General features: G+C 35.5%; 1 protein-coding gene across 1 annotated transcript in view; it reads right to left on the reverse strand.

Moving 5' to 3' along the window:
* Positions 1-3,067: 3,067 nt before the first annotated feature.
* SAMTOR (S-adenosylmethionine sensor upstream of mTORC1) overlaps positions 3,068-25,299 on the reverse strand; it is a 50,498-nt gene continuing 28,266 nt past the window's right edge. Inside the window, exons 3-5 of the mRNA XM_080936409.1 lie at positions 19,701-19,871; positions 7,959-8,073; positions 3,068-6,507 (exon numbers count right to left, since the gene is read on the reverse strand). Of these exons, the coding sequence (XP_080792535.1) occupies positions 5,878-6,507; positions 7,959-8,073; positions 19,701-19,871 (916 nt within the window). The 3' untranslated portion in view covers positions 3,068-5,877. The remainder of the gene's footprint in view (positions 6,508-7,958; positions 8,074-19,700; positions 19,872-25,299) is intronic.

Here is a 25,299-nt window from a genome sequence, read left to right on the forward strand (position 1 = left end):
TTTTTGGATTATTGGTACTTCTTTTCTTTCTCCCTTAGTTTCGATTGCTGTGTTAGACATAAATGATTCACTCCTGGTACTTTTTCATTTGTTCTTTCCTAGAGTGACCCTCTGATGTGTTCTCATAGAAGCTTCATTCTTCCTACTGTCAACAGAGAATACCTTTCAAAATTTTCTGCAACACTGGCTTGGTTATTATGAATTATTTGACATAGCATTTGTCTTGAAATTTCCTTATATGTACATCTGTTTTGAAAGTTCGTTGGGCATATCATTCTTGCTTCATACTTTCAGAGCTTTAAAAGAAACCCCATTCTGTGTTTGTTTTTTTTTTTTTTTTTTAGTTTTTAAGATTGCTGATTAAATTCCTGAAATCATTCTGATACCTAGCTTTGTATGTTAGTTGGTCATTGTTCTATTACCACATTTAGTATTTCATTTTTTGACATACTGATTGTGATGTGTCAGAGTTTCTTCTCTTGAAATATGTATTTGGGATTGCAAATGCCTCTTGTGGTTGGATGTCTACTTCATTCTCTAGGTTCGGGAATTTTTGCTGTATTTTATTTAAGAGCATATTTATTTTGATTTTAATCTCTACTTTTCTGTTACATTCAAGAGTCTTACTCTTGAAGGTGTCCTAAACTTTCTGGAAATACTAGTCAGGTTCTTTAAATTTTTCCCCCTATGCATACCTGTAAAATATTATTTCCTTTCCCTAAAACTCATTCTTCTGCATGGTACTGTCTGTTGATATTTTCTGATGCTTTTTATTGACCATTTCTTTCCAGTCACTTTGTTTGGTTCTTGTTCAATAATGTCCCCTCCATATTTCAGACTTTCTTCTCCAGTAACTGTTTAAAGTTCATTTTGGAGATTATCCTATCAAAGTCTTGGACAGATTTTCTTAGTTTGGGCAAGTGTCTGATTCTTTTATATGTTGTTAATTCTCTTACAAAGTAAGGTTCTGAATTCTGTATTAGGCATTTCAGCTATTTCTGTGATTTTGGATTCCATTATAGGGGAGTTGGGAGTTTGTGAATGTTTGTAGCTGATAGCTGTATATTGTATTTCCTTGTTGTGTTTTATAGATCTGTTTAACTGGGTTTTTCTTCCAGTCCTAACATTCCATTCTTCTGAATCTATTCGGTTGTATTCTGGGCATCTTAGTGAAACAGTTATGCACATAAGGTTTAGAGATGAAGACTGCTGGAGAGTGGAATTGGTTCCTAGATGGGATAGCTGAGATGATCTGGTCATAGCTGGGTGATGGCAACTTGCTGCTCGCCAGGGAATCGAGATGGAGTGGAAACTCTAGCCCAGTCATGGATTCTGACATTTCAAGAGCTAAAACACTGCTGCGGAGCACCACAGGAGACAAAGCTCTGTCCCTCTAATGAACTGAAGCGAAAACGGATTTCTATGATGATCCCTAACTTACAAACATGAAAATAAACTCTTTTAAAAAGTAACACTAAATTGGATTTTATTTCTGTTAAATACAAAGTATTAGTTATAAATAACAGGAATATTATCTCAACTAAGAAGCTAGGTGTGGTGGCATATGGCTGCAATTCTAAGTTATGAGGCTGAGGCCAAAGAATTCCTGGGAGTCTGACCTCATCTTAGACTACACAGTTAAGATCTTACAACAGAAATCAAATCTCAAAACATAGTGAACTTCTGAAATTGTGAACCTACTTTAGGACAATGCACTCTATTTTAAGATACTACATTCTAATAAAAGCTAAAGGTAAATAAATTACTTTATGATTGTTTAAGAAACCTAGCACTAAAGGAGACTTCATTTATAGGGCCTAAAAGTAACTGCAATTGTTGCTGTGGTAAAATTTCTACTCTCTGAGCATTGCCCAATGTACACTTCCACTAATACCATGGGATATTAGTGTTCATAGTGGAACATGTGACTTTCTCCATTATTACAGATGATAATATAAAGGTGAAATGATTAAGAATTATCATTTCTACCTGTATTATCTAACAATTTGAAACATTGATAAGAATTGGCTTTTATTTTATTTTTTAATGTAGTGCAGGAGACTGAAGCTAGGGCCTTGTCTGTGTTGCACACATTTTCTGTTCCCGAGCAATCTTCCCATCCCAGACCTTAAATCTACACTGCACTGACTGCTTACTGAGGAGGGCCGCTGCTGCACTCAACCCAGACAAGTGTGGGAAATGGACAAGTCCTCTAGTGCATTCTCAGTTCTTTTAGAATCAGAAAACCTGTTTAGCTTGTGCTTTTCTGGAATGGCAAGGATTGCAATTTGCTGAATAGTGGTGTGTGTTTGTGTGTGCGTGTGCACATGCATCTGTGCATGCATGCATGCTTGCACATGTGGTCAATGTTTAAAACCTTCTTCCTCAAAACTTCTATTCCTCCCTGGGAAATAAATAAAGGATTTTAAGTAATGCATAAAACCTATAGGATCAATAAGTCATCATTACTCACATACAAAGATACTTTTCATTCATATATATATATATATATACATATACATACATACATATATATATATATGTATATATATATATGTGTATATATATATATATATATATATATATATATATATATAATTTCATTATGATATATAATCTCCAAGAAAGCTAGACTATCACTTCAATACCTGCTTCCCAGCATATGGTACATGGTAAATACAGACAATTTACCTGAAAAAGTCTTTCATGAGAAAGCAGAATATACCCTGAAGGGATGTATATCCTTAACTATAATAATTGTGGCCACATTTCATTTGCTTTGTGAACCAATTACATATGGTGGACATAATGAGAATGTCTGCTGCTGTGTCATAAAGAACACAGAGGCATTTGTTAATGGGAAGTCACTTGCACTCTCTGGATCTGTGGGAATGAACTTATGAAGGGACACGACCAGGTGAGATGAAAATTTCTAAAAGTCAAAATCTAAATTATTCCCAACAATTCAAATTTTAGCAAAACACACCAAAGATCAAAAGCTCTTCATATACAAGTAACAGACAAAGAGTATTAGAAAATTTAAATTTTTTAATAAATGTGCTTTGTTCACAAAATGTGAAAAAATACATCAAACACAAACGTACATTTTCAGGTACTCGGCCTCCAGCCACTTTGCAGCTACGGTGAAAGCACTAGATCTGTTCACGATCCTGATGAGCCCAACTAGCCACATGATCATCTGGCTTTTCTTTCTTTCCTTCCTTCTTTCTATCCTTTCTTTCTTTTCATTCCTTTTTTGTTTTTGTTTTTTGGATTTTCAGAGTCAGGGTTTCTTTATATAGCCTTGATGTCCCAGAACATGCTTTAAAGACCAGGTTATGGCCTCCAGGTCATAGCGATCCACCTGCCTCCGCCTCCCACGTTCTGGGGTTAAAAGGCTTAAGCCATCAGCACTCAGCCCAATTATCATGTTTTTGAAATACCAAGTTATTCTGGAGAAATGGTGTGAATGAGACAGGAAGTCCCTTAAATTATCGATATCCAGATGAAATAATTTTAGCGTACCTATACAATATTTGAAGGACCTATTAACTCCACTGGGTATTACTTATATAATCTGACCTCACCCCACAATGACTGCTTATATTTCAACACTTACACATTGAACTGGCCTTGTGGATATGTATTGGTGTAAGTTCTAATTTGAGTAAGCTGCATTTACAGTAAAAAAACGACATCAAATCAAATTAATTTATACTAAGTAGTAGTAGTTCTTATAAAGAGATTTTTAAAGTACTACTTAACAAATATCATGCATACCTGGGACCAAAAGCAGACTCAATATCAGTAAACAATCAGAAGAATTTATAGCACCAACATTTTTGCTGTGACATAAAAGTTGTCTCAAAGGTGATACCTAGACTAACCTTCCTAAGTACTGTTTCATTTTCTTTCAAAGCAATTTCATTTGGTGTATTGTTTCCTTTGCTCTTAGGATTTTAATGAGTAACAAAACAAACAAGAAAACAGTATGGTAAGAGAGACGCTACCAGAATATAGTTTTGTTTTATCCTGAACACAGTGCCTTTTCAATCTTTTGTTTTATTTTCTTTTGAAGAAGTTTTAGCAAATCCTACAGGCATGCGCCATCACAACCGGCACTGAAGAAGTTTTAAACCATTATCCTGTAGTGCCTAAACGAAAGGAAACTCTAATAGTGACTGGACTATGCGTTACTGAAAGGAAATGAACATTTTCACGTTCCTTATGGCATATTTGAACAACTAATGTTTATTGCATCTAGACAACTGGCTTTTCTAAAGTTAGTCATAATCAAGTTACTTTCATTAATTTAGCATGTGAAACTGAACATGAAATATTGGATACATACAATGAACACATATCTTAAAGTGTAAGCTTATGTATTTCTAAATAAAATTTGACATTCAAAGTTAACTATAGCAATTCACAATAAGCACAAAACATCCATTTTACCAGAGTAAAGAAGTGCAGTTTATGAAATTTAGGATCAACTATTGAAAATGCAAGTTTCTTTTAAAAATACATATGCACACACACAACACACACATACACACACACTCCCACAACATTAACCATGAAATCTGAAAGTGTGATATTTCAGTGCAAAAACCTCAGTATGAGGTAATTTTAATGTAATAACCACTTGAAAAAAATCCACACAGTGGCACTCTTTAAAACGATAGTTTACATGACACATGACAATTGCTGGCATGGACAAGACAAAGTGGACTACATGTTCATAAGTGTTTAGACTTGTCTTGTCTGGACATAGATTTCTAGTCAATCATTTGCTTCTAACTCAGAGACGCAGAAAGGCATGTATCAATGTGGAAAGGGAAGTTTCCCACAGCCAGCTAATTGTTTATACTGTCAAAGGAACCTTTCTGCTAGGGCTTTGAAAGAATTAGGATGACAAAGGTCAAGACCATTTTATGCAATTTTCAGTAGAGGGTTAATCTCAAAAGTGTTAATGAAATTCCAGACTTGTAGTGCAGCGCCACCTGAACGGACAGGTGAGGACCCTATCTGAGTTGGTCACAGCAGAAAATAAACTTTTACAAGTGCAAACCCTTTCACAAAGGTGTTCCAGGTCAGTACTGAGTATTATACACTGCTTCTTGCTTAAACAGAACATTCTGTAAATGCAGCCTAAGTTTTAAAAAAATAAAAATTAGCTTTCACAGGTAAATATTCTGAACACCCAAGCCTAAATCATTAAGAACGTCATAGGAATACTACTTTGGCAATGGTGTTTGCTGTTCTGTGTTAATTAGAATACACACTTTGGGAAATATCTCTTCCAATATCTAATGTTTCTGAATGAGCTTAATATAAACATTTGTCACCAATTTCAAAAAGTTCAGGAATACTGGATTGTTAGATGAAACTGAGTGGAAACTGTTTTCTGCAAAGGTAACAATTTAAAGAAAAGACAGGTGCACCACAAACAACGACACCAGCCTACGTGTGACATATTCAACTTGTGAGTCATCAAAGTGCAATCTACAGCTTTCTACACGTCTTAAGGTTCCTCAGGACAAGGGCGGAAAGTCAACACTAAACTGAATAAGGAAATACATAGTAAATTAGGCTTTACAACAGCACTAAAGAGAGAAAAGGTACCTTTTAAATCTTAATGCAAAATGCTAATGTAACAGTGGCTTCTGCTAAGACAGAAGTCACTCTGCATGAAACTTTAAGCTTCCTATATAAGAATAAATTTTGAAATCCAGAAGTAGAAAAAATAGCAAACTCTGTAAATGTTTGCATTTCTTCTGTGCAAACCAGGTTTTAAATACTGAGTTCATGTTAGTATTCTGATTAGTGTAAGCATTTACTTTAGGAATCTGGAATGGAAGGGCTTTAGCTTTTACATCAGCTTAAAAGTAAGATGGGATCCTCTAGCTCATAGAATGGGATGGAGCTGGCTTGACTTTCTCCAGAATCGGAATCATAGGGAGCTTCAGGGAGCTCTGTGAAACCGTCTGCTAGTTGTTCGTCTTCTATATCTGATCGGACATAGCAGGAAGGGTTGGAGTACTCCTCATCATCTACACTGTTGAAATCTTGAGGAATATATAACATCCCTGGATAGTTCCTACTAACCAAGTCGCTTGTGGTTTTAAGGGAGGTTTTTCTAAAAGCCATGAGATGCATATGAGAAAATTTGGAATACTTGAAGCGCTTAAAGCCCAGGGATTCTATAGCAATCTTCCAGCTCTTCATCATCATGGCGTGCCGGTTCTGATGGGAGGAATCGGGAGTGATGATGAGCAATAAACCGTTCAGCACTAACAGCTCGTGGGCTTTCTTGCAGCAAATCCATCGCTGGTAGGGTGATGGAAAATAGGAAAGAAGGAGAGAAAAAACAACCACATGAAAAAGTTCTCCCGGAAGAGAATCAATAGGATTTTTCAGTTGCTTCAGAAAAGCATCTATAGCGTCTTGTGCAAGTTGGAGTGGCTGCTGAAGCTGCAAGTTCAGGAAGTCACACTTATACACACTCTGTAAAACAAAAACAACAACAGAGAAGGTGAGAATTACACAGGGTGATATGTATGCCAGTGATCCCAGAATTCAGGAACCTGAACTAAGGACTGTATGTTGGAAGCCAGTCTGAGTGACATAGTGAGACCCTACCTCAAAAAAGAAAAAATAGTAAAATAAAAAGAATGCCAAAAATATGTACACCTTAATACACAAGATTCACGCCATGATATTTAACATCTCACAGCTTTTATATAGAATTCAGCGTTGATTACTTATTCCTTCTAACTCTACAAAGATTTTCATTTCTTTCTATTTACTTATTCATTTTTTATTTACTTGAGACAAGGTCTCCAGTGGTTCAAGGCTAATACTAGGCTTCTAAACCCGTCTTCTTTTTTCAAGTGTTGGGACTGCACATGTGTACCACCATGCCCTGTCCTCAACTAAACTTAAAAAACGTGAGCAATTAAGTCTCCCAAATTTCTAATCATCATTCTGTTCATGCAAACAAATATATATAAACTCTCTCACACACCACTAAATTAGGGCTAATTTAAAGCTCTATTTAAAATTGATCCTTATTTGAAATTTAATTCGAGTAGGAACATACAAGAATAATTCATTTCTAATGTTCCTCACATTTGTGTTCAGTTTATTATCAATAGTTAACCAAGTAAGCACACACACACACACACACACACACACACACACACACACACACACATGTCAAGTGCTGTGTTGCAGTGACAGAAGTGTAAGCGATGAATAAACTTTGTATATGAACAATGATGCTAGCATTCTTTAAAGGTCAGTAAAATGTTCTTTACTGTACTAAATCCAAACATTTAAAAATGATAACATTATTTTTACGCTTAAAAACCTTCTGCCTTGAAGCATTTATTGCATATTAAATTTAATTAATGCCATCAAAGATTAAAGAAAACACAACAAAGGGATAAATATGTCAGACACTAAACTCTACAGAAAAATGGCATGAGAAAGCATACAGGGTTTAGGTGAAGGCTTCATGGGTAAAAGCACTCACCATGATAACCTGGGGACCTAAGTTTTATCCCTAGAATTCACATGAAAAGCTGATGCACACAACCTAGAACCTTAGCACTCCTAAAATAAGGCGGAAGGCTAAGACAGGAGACTCAGTACAAAGGCAGTCGTCTGTGAACCTAAGCAATGCAGATACACAGACATCTTTGTAACCTTCAGTTTTAAATTACAATGATTTTTATGACAGCATATTTCCATATCCTGCCTTCTAGATATACAGAAGGTACAAACCAAAGGAAATAAAATATGTTAATACTGGTTAGCTAAATGCTAAACATATCAGAAATGACTTGCTAGTTGGTAGAAAGTAAGTATATTTTTGCTATTTTAAGAATGTAAAGATTGTGCTTTTCCTTTTTAAGGATACAAGTTAAAAACAGTCTGTAAATAAAACCACATACCTCTACAGCAGGTACAATATCTATGCCAACAGTTAGAAATTCTTCAAACTTCAAAAATGGATTAAAGCAGCTGCCAACATCAAGTAATCTGATCTTTCCTGAGGCTTGAAGCAACCTAAAAACAGGGACATGGTTTAAAAAGCACACAGAAAGTAACACATGTGAAACTCCCATGCAGAAAGAACAGTTCGCCTGTAGCTTATATGCTCTGGAAGTCTTGTCTTAGGTAGGCTTGAAGAAATGCTGTTGATGTTGGTATGTCTATGCGTTCCATATTAAAGGAGAAACGCTTGCGACTTCCATATACTACCATTTCTACTACCTTTAAATAAGTATAGGGCTTCTGAGAACAGCAGTAAAAGGTGAGGCCATGTTTTCTATTTCTTGAACTGTTTTAATGTCTGGTATATAGTGGAGTCTAACAGCTGCTTCTTCATTTAAACTTCTGTAGAGTATCCCAGCAGGAAGCCTCTGAGAGCACTCTACACTTACAGAGAAAAGTAAAGACCAAACAAATAAAAACAGAAATAGCAATTTATTATTGTGAAAATATTTTTTTCATAGCCAAGAACCACATATTAGAATTTGAGAACATTTTGTATAAGAAAGAATGAACTTAACTTAATTCTAAATAGTCAATACATTTGGAATTTCATTTTAAATCAACAAAAGGAAAACAATTAATAAATAATAAGATGGAATTCTTTACAACACTGAATTTTCTTATTGTTTATAAGTATTTATAAGTATTCTTCATTTCCAAAACAACAGAAAATGTGATAGGAAGTATAATCATGAGTTCAGTACAGAACTATGAAGTAGACAGTCATCTTTGTTGGTCCCAAATTCAGGCTGAATAAAAACATTAAAATAATATGACTGTTTCAATTTTGAACAGGTGCCATTTTAACTAATATAATAATTTTCTCTACAAAATTTATGAGTACACCCTGAGTAAATCAAAAATATAAACAATTATGTAAAGGCAACATTTTTTTTAAGGCTAAAGTGTAGAGATTTGTCTAGCTTTGTTCTGCACCTTGGCTACTATATGGTTTACAATAGCTTTAAACTACAAATTAAAAAATGGTTTTTCTTTTTAGAGAAGAAATTTAATAAGTGGATTATATATTCAGCTAAGACCTTGATATACTAACACTTAATTGAAATAAAAAGTCATCTGTTCCATTTCAAATCATATATAATAGACTTCTTAACTATAGTACACAACACTATCGAGTATTTCCATGTTAATTTTGTTTCACATGCACACACACACTCACACAGCGTTCACTTGGAGAACTTGCTAGTCCCCTGTAGTCCTATAACCTTATTCAGGTAAATTTTTAAAATTACATTACATTTATAAAAATCTGTTGAGTTGCTGGTAATCACAATCTTCAAATTGATAAAATATAACTACGTTGATAAGTTACTTATGAAAGCTATACACTTAATGATACATGCATAAGACTTTTCTTTATATGTAAACAATAAGACTATTATAAGGGTTATTCAAAAAAATCCCTCCAATACTATAAACAATAAAGAATATTCTTGAAATTAAATATGTTTAATTCTTCCATACAGTTACACTCCTGAGAAATTGGCCATTATTTCTATAAGAATAAATTGAACAAAGACTGTATTATAAGACTTGGTGCAGGAACATACTTCACAATTCTGTGAACCACTGTGGCTGCTTTGATTCTGGCAAACTTGCAATTAGGTAGCGAGTTTTCATCGGCTATGTGAAGCACAGGAAACAACTAGGGAGGAAAAGAAAGGCCCTTCAATAGCCAGAGGAACAAGAAGGGCAGACGGATGACTTAAGACCTCGTGGGGTACAAACAGTATATAGTTCCAGATCCTATGGTGGCAGTTTAAATAGCAGTAGCTATCCCTCAAGCTTCATGGCAGACGATTTAGACCCAAAATATACGAGTCACTGATGAAATTGGGTTATACAGTACAATCTAAAGGTCCTGTTAGATCTGAATTCTAGATTTCACAAGTGTTTAAACTTTTACAGGCTCAAGTGATCTCTTGATCACACACACACACACACACACACACACACACACACACACAGTGGATTAGTAGAGATTTTCATATATATGTATGCATGTTTTCCTTACTTGATTTTTTCCTTCCTATCAAAGTTCTTCCAAATAATGTTAACATTTTTTTCTTCAAAACAGTAAGGTAACTAGCAAAGTAGGGATCTTATAAGATACAGTATTTGGAATTTAGAGTTCATAAATACAAAGACCCACAACTGGACAAATGGTAGGGAATAAGAGAGCTTAGAAATCTGAGTCCTAAATGAGATGTCTCCATGGAACTCTGTTGAAAAGGAGGAAGAAAGGCTGTAGGAAGAAGGGATGAAGCGCACCAAGGAACCCGACAGCCTGTTGAAGCACACACCGGGCCTGCACAGCTCTAAGCCAGAGAAGGTCCCAGTGCCAGGGTGAAAGAGAAGTGGACACGTGTCTCATCCCTAGCCTAGAAGCTATCTCCAAATGATAAGGACTTTCAAAAGAATATTAGTCGTTTCCAGTGGGGTCTCTCTGGGTATACAAACATCCCATAAAGGAGGGCCAATGCCTAGCAGCAGATGACCAAGACAAACAAACTCAATCGTATTTTTGGAAGTCTGTGTGCGTGTGAGTGTCATAAAGCTTCATGTGACTGTAGTTTTTAAACCCTATAGGTCTTTTTGCTTCTATATTATAGCTTCCAGTTTTTTGTTTGTATGTGATTTCTGTGTTTGTGGATATGTGTGTCTATGTCTATATGTTTCCTGTGCTCTTTTTTCCTCTGTTCACTTATTCATTCTATACTATTTGTTTGTTTTTCTTTCACTTACTACTACTATTACAACAACAACAACAACTACTACTACTACTACTACTACTACTACTATAGATGCCTATTTATTTTCTAAAAGAGACCAAAAAAAAGGGTGTACATTTGACTGGGTAGGAAGATACTGGAGGAGCTGGGAGAGAGAAAACCATACTACATTGTACATAAAATCTACTTTCAATAACAAAAAACTGGAGTTTATGTTTTACCCTACATACATTATGTATAATACATTTTTAGGGTCTTAAAAATTAAAATAATGCCAAAGATGATGCCTTATTTGCCATCTTTGTGGAAATAACAAAATTTATGGTACTATTTAAAGCAGTGTATTGTCCAACTCTCAGTATCATTTCCAGATTGCATAAATGAACATTAAACTCTGTCATGAACTTTATGGATTAGAGAATGTGTACAACCTATCAGAAACACATTGTTTATAGTAGTTTAAAGTATGACAGGTAATTATTTGTCTTCTGTTGAAAATTCTCCTTCTAGCCATCCTACTTTTCACTTAGCTCCTAACACCGAGAAAACCATCTCTCAGGGTATTTTTGAGACTGGATCTCACTGTACAACTCAAGCACTGAACTCATCACTGTAGAGCACCAGGACCACAGCTCACAGCTGCATGGTGTGAGCTCTTGGCTTTAAGAACAGTGTATGAAAAAAAAATTAGAGCACAGAGGGGCTGGTCCCTTTGTCTAAAAAAAAAAAAAAAAAGAAATCTGCCCCACATTTCCTCCTCATTATGGAAAATGAACAATTCTAGTCCAAAATCTAAGACCTACTGAGCTCTGGACAAAATGCCTTGGGTGGAAAAACTCCATACCTGTCTTCACACGGTGAGTCAGGGTCAAAGGCATCATGTTTTTACACATATGGTAACAATTACTTTCCAGGCTGTGTGTTTCATGAAACAATGCAGCTGATTCTCACCTGCTTCCCAGCTTCCCATCTCACGCTACCTCCCTGCATGCATATATAATTCCTCCAGAAAAGAAACAAGTCCAAACTCCAAAGCACAGCTGTTCCCACTTAGATTATTTCTGAAATAACATTCTAGAATGGGTAGAATGTAAACCATGAAATATAATCTGAAACTTTCATTTTTTTCCTCTTCACTTAGCAGAAAAGAACTGCATATTGTATATAAAGTTAAAATAAGAACAAATTAGTTTTTCTACAAACATTCATTGTTACTATCTAAAACAAACCATGTATCCATGTCTTGTTTTTTAAGTAGCATGTGGTTTTCTGTTTCTTCTTTGAGTTAGTCTTGGGCACTGAATTCAGGGCTAGACAGTTGTTTAACCACTGAGTTTGCTCTCCACTCTTATGAATACTTTCTACTTGCAAACTACTATGTATATTATTAAGCAACCAGAAACAGTAATACAAAAATATACATTTGAAAAATTAAACATAATCTAAGATATTTATAATTTCATATATATTTCTTTTCTTTATTATTATATTTTCTTTTAAAAAAATACCTGTTTTTCCAACTTTCCTGTTACCTAGCAGAGAACAGGAAAACAGTAGCACTTAGCATATACTACTGTTTTGAATGACTAGAATAATTCCATCCTTATATGTTCTAGTTGCTGAGGCTACTTAATATTTCACTTATGAAATTTCTGCTCTTCAACTCTTAGCTTTTTTTCAGACTTATTGTCTTTTCAAATACTTTTGCTTATTTTTGTGCCTGCTTTTTACACACACACACACACACACACACACACACACACACACGGGGGCGGTGGGGGGAGACCGTCTCCAGTTTTGCTGGCTTAGAAAGAGTAAAGCCGTCTGTCAGTCACAATGTCCATTCACCTCTATTCTTCTATCCCCCAAGTCCTTCTCCTTAGTGCTCCTTATGCCTGAGTTAGGTTAATGGCACTTTGTACGTTACAGACATGGTTATCGGAATTTGTACAGTTCAATCCAGGGCACTTCTAAAAATAAAGGACAACTAGCAAACGTACAAGAAGACTGCAAATATAAAGCATGTGATCATTCCAATTTTAGGCGGAGTAGCAAATGAAATAAATTATAGTACCACTAATGGGTTAAGTGCTCAGCCAGGTAAATGTCTTACTTGACTTTCCCTCTTAATAGCCGAGTATGATTCTTTTCACTGCTTTTGGGATAGGAGCATGCTCAGTATACTCTAGCATGAAACATACTTGTATACTTTTTCTGAAAATCAGTGTTAAGTATATGGCACAAATTTTAATATTCTACATAGTACTATTATTTATTGTAGATTCCCAACAATTTTCTTATGAATTAATACTATAAACCCTTCTGATGAAAAATGAATTATATTTATCAAAATACAAACGATTTAAGAACAAAATTTTAAAAAGCATAAGTATGTTCTATGGCAGTCTATTAAAACAAAATGTGTTTACTGAGGTGCAATACTAATAACCATATCCTACTTTAATGGCAAGATAGCACTCCCTCGTGATAATTCATGCTTGGGTGTATCATGTGACTGTAATAACCTTATAAGCTTATAACTCTACGGCTGGATTAAGGGAGCCTCTCAAGCAAACACTTTCTCAGTTCCACAGTCTGTGCCTCTAGGGAATGTAAGGAGAGGCTATTCATAAGCCACAGAACTTCTCTTAAAGTTTCATGTTTTCACCATCAATTACATTTTTATGGACTAGTGCAGCACACACACACACACACACACACACACACACAACCAAAACAAACAAATGAAAACTATAAAATAGTTGAGACTAGAAAAACAATTAGCTTTGTATTTTGTATCATTTTATACAACTCCTGTTCAATTCTGTAATCTATACTTACATCTGTCTTTATGCCTGGATTTCATTCTTTCTTGTAACCTGATCACCCTTTCTTCGTCTCTTTTCTAGATGTTATATAGACTAGGATCTACATGAGGGAAACTATGGACTTCTTTTGAATTTGGCTGACCTATCTTAGTGTTATATATTCTCAGTCCATCCATAGATCTGCAAATGTCATGATTTCATTTTTCTTTATAACTGAGCACTATATCATTTTGTATGCACACAACACTCTCATTATTGGTTCTTCTACTGAGGGGCATCTTGATTGTTCTATTTCCTTGAACAGTAAGTAGAAGAATGACTAACATGGTTGTGCACATATCTCAGTGATAGGGTATGGAATGTGTTGATTATTTGTCTAGGAGGGAAAGAGTTGGGTTATGAGGCAGTAAATGAATTTTTTTGTGGCAGTTGATTTGATCAGATCATTTGATGACAGTTATTCTATGTGGGATGAAGTAGAAGCTCAAAGTTCCTTTAAGTGTGGTTTCTGATAACAAGGGTGTAGTTCTGAATGAAGAAATTTGGATGTGCACACAAGGCTGGATCCACAGGCTTCAAACCTTGGCCCCAATCCCAAGTCCACACAGGTGACCCTGGTCAACCCAAAGGGACAACAAAGAAAAGAAAAAGACAAGAGACTTGACTGTAGAAAAGAGAGTAGTATGAAGGGGCAGGGTGAACAGGAAAGAGGGGCAGAAAGAGCTACCAAAATGGATCATACATATGTGTGAAAGAACAAATGTCCAAATGACAAATTCAATAAACAAAAAAATTTACAAATGAAAGCAGTCCTCGTGGGGAAATAAGTAGGCAAGAATTAAAACTGTAATGCTGTGTTTTATTCTTCCTTCAACCCAATTCTGTAACCTATACTTACATCTGGATAGCAGCCTGAGAGCTAATCTCTGTTTTAGTATTTTGTTAATGTGATTATGTTAACATTCAAGTATTTATTTAGATGGCTCTGGATAATGAAAAAACAAGTCAGTACACATACAAACAAATAATACGTGCTTAGCCGGCTTTGTAAAACTAATCTGTATTTTCTAAAGATGTTTTCCTAACCTTTTCAGTTACCATCACCCTGGTAAGCCTGCCATTACCCTGCTGACCCCACCCCACCCCAGATGGACTCCAAGTCACTAGAATTTAGCTATTACCCTTAAAATTCTACAAATACCTCAAGGTTGATGACCTCTTAGTTATTAGAGCCAAGAACAGCCAATTAGTTTGTATCTTACTGGTGAAAACAAACATTATTTCAAAAGAAAACACAGAAGAATCCATTTCTCAAATTATTTTTTTACATTTTATGTAAAATGTCACTAGCTTTATGTTTACATTGGATCAAGTTAAATTAAATTTCAGTTACCAAAGTAATAATAATTTTAGGTAGTAAACCTAAATACTGGTAGGAAGATAGTTCTAAGAATTATATTAAGACTTTTATACACTGAGATTAACAAGATGTTTAAATCATCTAAAACTCTTACTAAGAGGGTACATTTATTTTTTATGTTCCTCCAAACAGTATTTATTTCAGTAGAAAATACTTTGTAGCTGTGATTTTCTTTAAAAATAACATATTACAGATATCTGGACAACGGTTCTGGTTCATGATGATTTCCCAGCTGAGTCGTTACTCAAATGATATTTGAGTTTGTAGTCTCATAGCACTTATTCCAACAACCAATACTGAGTCATTACCAGAGAGGTCAGGACTTTGGAACTTTATTTCTTCTTATTCTTAAAACGTAGCTTGGAAAATAGACAGAATTAGTCTTTAAACTTATCTACTCTTTGATTTTTTCATATACAGTCATAGGATATATTTTTAGCTTACAGCCCACTGAGTGAAGTTGTTGTTACCAGGATGTTCACAGACCCAGGGTATGGATAACCTAAGACAGGCCCTGCCTCTCAAGATAACCCAGTCTCCTTCCACAAGCAGCACCTACTATGAACAGCTCTTGGGTAGGAGGGCTTGTGAGTCACTCTCCCCATCCATGCTGGAATACGACTGCCTTGATCTTGTGCAGCCAGAGATGCTGGGAGTTCATGAGAGCAATGGTCCTGTCACATCCAAAAGACATTCATAACAGTCCTTTTCTTATAATCTCCCATGGTGTTCCCAAAAACTGTGGGTAGGGACTGAGCTAACAGAAGTCTCATTTAGAGCTCATAGCTCCATAGTCACTTCTGATCTGCATTTTGTTCAGTTGCAAATCTCAGTCAGCCACGATCTGCTTTGAAGGGTGTGATGACTTGAAATTGTCAACACAAACTGCAGTCACATGGGAAGAATCTCAGTTGAGAAAATCCTTCCATCAAAATTTTCTGTAGGGAAGCCCGGGGGAGATTTTCTTATAACAGTCTTAACATTCAAGAGCTCACATACGCTGGTCAGCACTAAGATCCTAATACTTAAGTGGGTAAATGAAGTAAACATGTAATTCTTAAAAACCAAAATGAGACATAAAGAGCCTGTACAAAGCTATTACCTTGGTTGTTGACAAGGTCACAAGCCAAAACAGTATTTTCATTTTGTTTCTCTCTTTGGTTTTTTGAGCTAGGGTTTCTCTGTGCAGTCCCGAACTTGCACTGTTGGACAGGCTGGCCTCACCCAGAGATTTGCCTGCCTTGCTACCCAAGTGCAGGAATCAAAGGCATGTACGATCACCAACTGGCTTCAAAACAATATTCTTGTTGCATAGTCACAATGAATATATTGATAATGAGTTTCTTCTCTTAAACTAAAAATTAATTTAAAATGGCTTCTTTGGAAAAAGTTCTAAGACCAAACCCAAGTTCCAGTTCCTTGTTCTTATTGTGTATTTTGAAAAGTAAAGTAGTATCACGCATGCCTCATTTCTGCCATAACACGCACTCAAACTCCACAGAACATATTTTACTTCCCTAATCATGTACCATGTCCCTTGTTCTTTATTTGATTAATTTACTTCTTACAATATATGTACACACACACATTAATACAAGGAGTTGTCAGTTTATTCTAGATTCAATATAGAGAAAAAAAAATCACAAAATATGAAAACACTCAATGCTGGTAAGTTTACGTAATGAGTACTTACTGAAGTCCACTCAGCAGTCGTGGTCAAGAGCCTAGAGCCACTTACAGTGGCCCTGTGTAGGCAATCATCCCGTCTTCTCTCACATGTACTCTACTTAGTAATAGATAATCAGATAGGAACACCTGTTTTCCTGAATATCTAACAGATTCAAACCATCATAGTGAGGTACACACACTGGTGACATTTTTATGAAGAACACTGTGCAAAAATGAGTGTTTTATTGGCACAGAAAGTGTACAAAGTCTGTATGGGACACAGGCTTTACTGTATAAAAACAAATGCCCACAGAAAGCTTGGAAAGAAATATACGTAAAATGTAACCATGTTTGAAAGACCATTTCCCTTTTACTTACCATCCTTATATACAACATTTTCACATCTCCGTTTAATTGGTAATCAGGAAAATGTGTGATAGTGATTTGAATATGATGTAAGTACTACGGATATAGGAGGTTAGACAGTGCTGATGCGATGGTCTGAACGGTGGTCTCCACAGGCTCATATATTCGAATGTTTGGGTCCCACTTTGTACATTTTTTGGTGACAAATACCGAGGTGAAATCACCTTAGGCAAAGTTACTCTAATGCTTAAAGTTACATAATGTAAATTCTTACCTTTAACAATCATATTTAGGAACTTTCCTCTAAATAGTACAAAAGTATAGTTTCACCTTTACAATTAAATCAGAAGATATATGACTATGGTAAATGCTGATTGTAATGGTTAATGTTGACTGTCACTTGGGGGTCTAAAATCTCCTAGGAACAAGCCCCTGTGTGAATCTAAAGGGGATTGTCAAAATTAGGTTGGACTCTGGGAATACCTTTGATAGATTATCTGATTATTTAATTGAGGTGGGAAGGCCCATCTGATTTGTGGGCACTACCACGCTGAGCTGTGTTCCGGACTAAATAAAAACAAGAGTTAGTTAGGCACACTAGCACTCACCCCTCTCTGTGTCCTTACGTGGGTACAGCAAGGCCAGCTTCCTTGAGCCCCTACTGCTGTCTTCCCTAATCAAGATAGACTGTACCCTTGAATTGGGAGCCAAAATAAATCCTTAAGTTACTTCTGTCCTTCATTTTGTCACAGCAATGAGATAAGTAACTAAATACATCAACAAATATATTCTTCAAGAAATAACGATACAGTTAAAAAAAAAGTCATGGAAAATAACCATTCTAAAAGTTTCAAAGGAGAGGCGAATAGGTTGAGAGATGTCTGTTATGAAAACAAGTTGAATGCAGGCAAAGAACACTGCAGGTCTGGCCGCGTGTCCTTTTGCCATACCTGCCTCACCAAGAGGAAACCTCGATTCTTCCAGGTCAAAGCTGGCTGTGAAATGGGCTGGATTGGTTTGGACTGTAGGGTGGAAACTTTACAGAGTATTCTCAGTAAACAGGGTAAACTCTGCTTGGAACAAACAGTGACAATCAGTCGGTAGGCTAGGCTTGGGTCGCTATGCTAGTCTTGGTCAGGCTGAGCTTCAAACTAGAAGATAAACCAGAAACTTTGGAAATAAAATAGATACAGAGGAACCAGATATGCCTGCCACAAGACCATGGCTGAAGAGGGACTGGCAAAAAGTGAAGGGTGGGGCTGTTTTCCAAACTAATCACATTTCATACGTCCTCCACATTTAACTCTTACATAGACAGGCAGAAGATGGAAGTTATGTGGCCCAAGTATTAGAGTACAACTTTTCCTCTATCAGTGTTTGGCAGTACCGGGGACTGAACTGTAATAGGCCCTGAGACCTCAGCACAACCGACGCCACAGAAGTGACATTCAGGGTGAGAGACTCTACGTGGATAGCACCGCCTGCCAACACTAGAATAAATGACTAGCCTGTCGAAGACCATCTCTAAATATAGCAACCCTTCTACCTGAAGTTCCGGAACACGGTTTTTATGTCTGAAAACTCATCCGAAGAAAGGCTGAGCAAGGATTCTGAGCACCCAGTGTGGGCCCTAGCTGGCTAATAAAGACTTTATGTTGGCTTAACGTCAAGTCCGAGCAGTCTTTCCTTCCGAATCCCCCCAACAGTGCCCAGGGCCTTACAGATGCAGGCAAGTGCTCTAGCACTAACCACCAACTTCCAAATATTTATGTCATGACACCTAAGAGACAAGATGTCTGATGAGTCATTAAAAGCTTTGTAACAATCTTAAAGATGACTTACTCTTTTGTAGTGAACTAATCAATGATGTAATAATTTTACATAGATGAAATTACTCATAACTAGTTAATACTAATACTAGTTAACACAATATAAGGTCAGAGTAACCAAAAACATTGCTATGCTGGTATCAAGAGTTCAGCTTACTCAAATATACCTACTCAAAATTAAGAGTTTAATTTTGCTGTTTCCAGCATTTATTAAGAATATTCCTATAACTTTCAAACAATTAGTAAAATATTATATGACACAGAAATTTATTCTGACATTATGATGATACATAACTTTAATACCAATGATTAACTGAATTAAAATTTTCATGAATTTTCAAGTTTTATATCTATTTGCATAAAGGTAGATTGTATACATACATTTTTTATTCAATAATAGCATGATGATGGTTTGTTAGTATTAATATTATTTATTTATAATTTTAGTGGCTAACTACTTTAAACAGTTTTCATGATTTTGATTTTGTATAGATTCATAATAATTATAACATTAAATAAACCATTATTTTTTAATTTTTAGTAAGGACAATATATGCTGCAGAAAGTTTTCATATACGTCTTAAAATTATAAAATAGTCTTATACTTAAAGATATGATAAATTTGTCTGTCTCAGCCTTCCCTACATCAGAGAAGAAAGTAGCCTGCTACTGTTACCTGTCACACCATTTACACTGTATTCTGTTCTACTATACTACTCATGTTAGCATAGCTCCCTGGGGGACATGTTGACTGAAATAGATGAAATATACTTACTCAGTTATAAATTCAGGGCTTGTAAAGCTGAGGTTTGTTAGAGGTCCTTCAAGTTTAGAAGACTCGTGCACGGTTAAGGCTGGAGTGGTCTTAGTGGCGAGGACAGCTCGTTTTTCATCTTTCTCAAGTGCTTTTCTCTTGCCACCATTTTGGAAATACTCTCTGCAAACACTAAAAATCAAAATATTTTAAAACATTAGATGTGATGAAATAAAATGAAAAAAAACCCTAAAATAAATAACCCTTCATTATTCACAATGTAAAACTTTCAAATTAAAAGGTCCTATTTTTAAAACCCAAATATTACAGTGATAGCTATTCTTGGTTGTTAACTTGATTACATCTGGAATTAACCCAAGTGGCTGGGTTTACTTGTGAGGGATTTTTTTCCACTGGATCATTTGAGTTGACAAGACCAACTGTAAATCCAAATCTTCTAAGGTAGGAAAGACTTTAAAGCTGGACCGACTGTCACTTCTGCTGACTGCCTACATAAAGGATGTGGAAAATGAAAGCACTTGCTCTTTGCCTGCTTGCCCTTGCTTTCCCTGGCTCGTTCCTTAACTGATGGTCTTTGAGCCTGTTTCTTCAGGAATATGCTGAAGTCCAGCTGAGACATCCAGCCTCATGGACTGAACAACTACCAGACTCTTGTACTTTCTGTTGGGAGGCTGCAATATTTGAGCACACAGCCTGTAAGCCACTCTAATAAATCCCATTTATTTATTTACTTTTATTGTTTGCTTGCTTATTTGTTTATTGGCAGATGATAGATATTAGGCAGATATAAAGAGATGATAGATTCATCCTATCAGTTCTGTTCCTGTAGAGAATGCTGACTAATACAATTACATTATAATTTCAAATACATTATTATAAAAATGTTAAATAGTTAAAAGTTGCTTCTATCTTTTGCCATCTCTTTCCCCATCCATTTGTCAGCTACAAGCCTAGCTCAAGATTTGCAACCAATGACCCCTGATCAATCAAGAAAATACAATACTAAACATTTATGTAGCAAACTCTGTTGCACCCAATTTTATAAAAAAGCATACAAATGGAATTAAAACCACAAAATTAACACAAACCCAGTAACAGCAGGTGACTTCAAAACCTCCCTTTTGCCAATAAATAGGACATCTGGACAAAAACAAACCAAGAAATCCCAGAATTAAAAAACATTATATCAAAAGGCCCTAGGAGATACCTATTGAATATTCCACTCAAACACCAAAGAATATTTATTCTACTAAGACACAGGAAAGCTTCTCTAAAGTAAACCACATGCCAGGACACAAACCAACCTAAAGGAATACAGAAAAACTGATATAACCCCATGCATCCTATGTGGTCATTATGAAATAAAATGCAAAACTGACAGAGAATCAAACTCTAGGAGGGGTACAAACTCATGGAAATTAAATCATTACTGAATGATGAGTGGATCAAAAAAAAAAAAAAAAAAAAAAAAGACTCAGAATGAAATCAAAATATCCTAAAACTAAACAGGGACAATAAAACCTATGGGGGCAGAGTAAAAAATAAATGACTTTATGGAACAACTCAAAAATTTGGAAAAACAGGAAAAAGTGAAACTCAGACCCAACAGGCAATAAGCAATAACAAAAATTAAAGTACAAATTAATGAAATAGAAACTTGGCCCACTAACCAAAAGAAACAGATGACCTATATTAACAGAACCAGAAATGAACAGGAAACATTACAATGGACTCCAGAAAAATTCAGAATGTTACAAGGAAATACTTTTAAAAAAATCTGTACTCCATTAAGTTGGAAAGTCTAAAATGAATAAATTTTCAAGTTATCAAACTTAGACTGAGGAGAGATCTGAAGCTTAAACAGACCCAGAACAATATAGGAGACTGAAATTCTTCTTTTGACTAAGAAAATAAAAAGCCTATTGACCACGAAAAATCCAGGCACAGATTCAGGGGAGAATTCTACCAAACTTCTAAAGAACTACAACTAATATTTCTATTCTTTTGTACAAAGAGGAACATTCCCAAAATTTTCTATGAAGCCTGTGTTATCTGACTGCCCACACCAGGTAAAAACATAACAGCAATGAAACCAAATTAAACAAATTACAGGCCAATACACCCAAACAGCACAGATGCAAGCACCCTCAATAAAACACTCTTAAGTTTAGGGGCATGCCCATGAGTAGTTTGGTCAACACAAAACAGTTTCTATGGCTTCTCTTTTGTGAGTTTTTGTTTCATTTTGTTATTTTCTGGTCTTACTAATTTTTTGTTTGATTTGATTTTTTTTGTTTGTTGTTGATTGTTTATTAGTTTTGAAGAGGGAAAACAAAGTTGGGAGGGTAAGGAGAATGGAGGGGAAATAATATAGTCAAAATGCAAAAAAGGTCTTGAAGGATGATAGACTTTACTGAATTCAATTTTTTCATTATAGCTGAGATCACATCTATATACTACTTGGGGAAAGGGAAAGAATATGATTAAAATATACTGTGTGAAAGTAAATTTTAAATGAAAAACAAAGATCACTCACCAAGATCAAGTTAGCTTCATCATGGCAATGTGGGATAGTTTAACATATTTAAGCCAATGAATATAATAAATTGTATAAATGTGTTTAAAGACAAAAACCTTATGAAAGTCTCAATAGGTGCAGAATAAATCTTGACAAAATACAAAATATATTTCTTGGCATTGTTATTTTGCTTTTTAAACAGAACACCACTTGGTATTTATAGTCATAAAATAATCAAAAGTCCATCACCCATGGTGTTTTTTTAAAGCATTATTATAATGTACTCAATCCACCAATTCACTTATTTTAGCACAAAGTAATTTGCAGCTTGTCAGCCAACATCCATGATAGTGTATTTCATAAAACTGAATGCAAGAAGAAAGAAGTGTAAGAAAGTATAAGAAAGTTTCAGAAGAATTTTCCATAGCTAGTCATCTTCCTTGGTTTCTCTGTCATCCATAGTTGATCGTTTTGTCACAGTATCATAGCATTTCCACTTGTCTGGGGTATAAGATGCTATCCCAAGGGGAAGAAGAGCTGAGCAGCATGCTGTTCCCTAAGATTGATTGTCAGGCCCCAGAGGAGTCTTGTTAGCATCAGGAACATCTAGCCAACAATGGGAAAAAAACAGCTCTCTAAAGGCCAACATAAGCACAATCAACAAGAGCCCAGGCAATGTGGGAGCAATGTCCAGCTATCCCGCCATAGCAAGCCTGCATATCCTAACACAGCAGATGCACTAGAAGATGACCTTAAATCCTGCAAACCAAAGGAAGAGAAACACACACACACACACACACACACACACACAAAAGGAATTCACAATCGCTGTTCACTAATATTTCTCTACATCAAAGAACTCAATTCCCTAATAAAAAGACAAATACTAACAGAATAGATATGAAAACAGGATCTATCATTCTGCTGCATACAAGAAACACACCTCAGCAATGAAGATAGACATTATCTCAGAGTAAAGGGCTGGAAAAAGGTCTTCCAATTAACAGACCGAAAAGCAAGCTAGAGTAGCCATTCTAATATCTAATAGAAAAGACTTTTAACCAAAAATAGTCAAGAGATGGAGAAGGACACTTCATGCTCAAAGGAAAATTCCACCAAGATGACATCTCTATTCTGAACAACTATGCTCCAAATACAAAAGCACCCACATTGTAAATTACACACCAAAACCCACAAGTTAATAGTGGGAGACTTCAACATAACACTCTCACCAATGGGCGGGTAATAGAGTCAGCAACTAAACAATATTAAACTAACACAGGTTATAAATCAAATGGACCTATCAGATAGCTACAGAACATTTTACCCAAACACAAAAGAATATACCTTCTCAGCATCTCATGGAACCTACTTGAAGCCTGACCGTATAGCTCAAAAAGGAAACATCAACAGATACAACAAAATTGAAATAACTCTTTGTATTTTATCAGAAAACTATGGATTAAAGCTGGAATTCAACAACAACAGAAATCTAAGAAAGTTCACAATCTTATGGAAACTGAACAACTCTTTACTGAATGTGCACTGAGTTAAAGAATAAAGAAATCAGACTTTCTAGAATCCAATGAAAATGAAGGCTTAACATTCCCAAACATGAGACACAAAGAAAGCAGTGCTAACAAGAAAGTGTCTGTCATTAAGGGCCTTCATACAGAAACTGGAGATCTCTTACTAGCAGTTTAGTAACACACCTGAAAGCTCTAGAACAAAAAGAAGTAAATGCACAAAAGGAGCAGAAGAAGGAAATAAACTCAGGGCTATAATCAACCAATTGGAAACAAGGAGACAATACAAAGAATAAATAAAACCAAGAGTGGGTTCTTGAGAAAAATCAACAAGATAGAAAACGCCTTAGTCACAACTAAAACGCAAATCCAAAATAGCAAAATCAGAAATGAAAGGGAAATATAACAGACACTGCGGAAATCCAAAGAATCATTAGGTCTTAGTTCATAAGACTACTCTACAAAATTAGAAAATCTAAGCAAAATGGATGATTTTTTGATAGATATCACTATAGTTAAGTAATAAATCAAGATCAGATAAACAATTTAAATAGGCCTATAACCTCAAAAGAAATAGAAGCAGTCGTTAAAAATCTCCCAACCAAAAAAGCCCAGGGCCAGATGGTTTTAGTGCAGAATTCTACCAGACTTAAAAAAAAAAAAAGAATTTAAGATGAATTTTCCTATGTATATTGATGCAAAAATATACAATAAAATAATTGCAGATTGAATCCAAAAATACATCATCCATCATGATCAAATAGGCTTCAGCCCAGGGATGTTAGGATGGTTCAATATATGAAAATCCATCAATGTAACCCACCATATAAACAAAATGAAAGAAAAAAAAACACTGAAAAGCCTGTGATAAAATCCAACATCCTTTTAGGTTAAAAGTCTTGAAGAGGTTAGGGAAATAATGTGCATACCTAAACACAAGAAAGGCAACATACAGCAAGCCAACAGCCAGCATCAAATTAAAGGGAGAAATGTTAAAGATATTCCATAAAATAGGGACAAGACAAGGCTGTTCAATCTTTCTGTATTTACTCAACATAGTACTTGAAGTTCTAGCTAGAGCACTAAGACAGCTAAAGGAAGCGAAGAGGCAAAGTATCATTCTTCACAGATGATATGACAGTGTTCATAGTGACCCCCCAAGACGCCCCCAGACAACTGCTACAGCTGATAAACACCTTCAGAAAAGTGGCTGGATACAAAATTAGCTAAAAAACTCATTACCTCTCTTTATACAAACAAAGAAACAACTCCCTTTACAACAGACACAAATAATATCAAATATCTTAGAGTAACTCTAACCAAGCAAGTGAAAGACCTGTATGACAAGAACTTCAAGTATTCACCAATCCCACATCTGACAGAGAATAATATCTAAAATATAGAAAGAGCTCAACAAATTAGAGACCAACAAACCAAATAACCCAGTTAAAAATGGGGTGAGGTAACCCAGATCCAGACATGCATGGCAGGTACTCACTTATAAGTAGATGTTATCCATAATGTACAAGATAACCATGCTATAATCTATAGATCC

Source organism: Micromys minutus, assembly GCF_963924665.1.
Source record: "Micromys minutus genome assembly, chromosome: 23".
In the NCBI taxonomy this organism is placed as follows: Eukaryota; Metazoa; Chordata; class Mammalia; order Rodentia; family Muridae; genus Micromys; species Micromys minutus.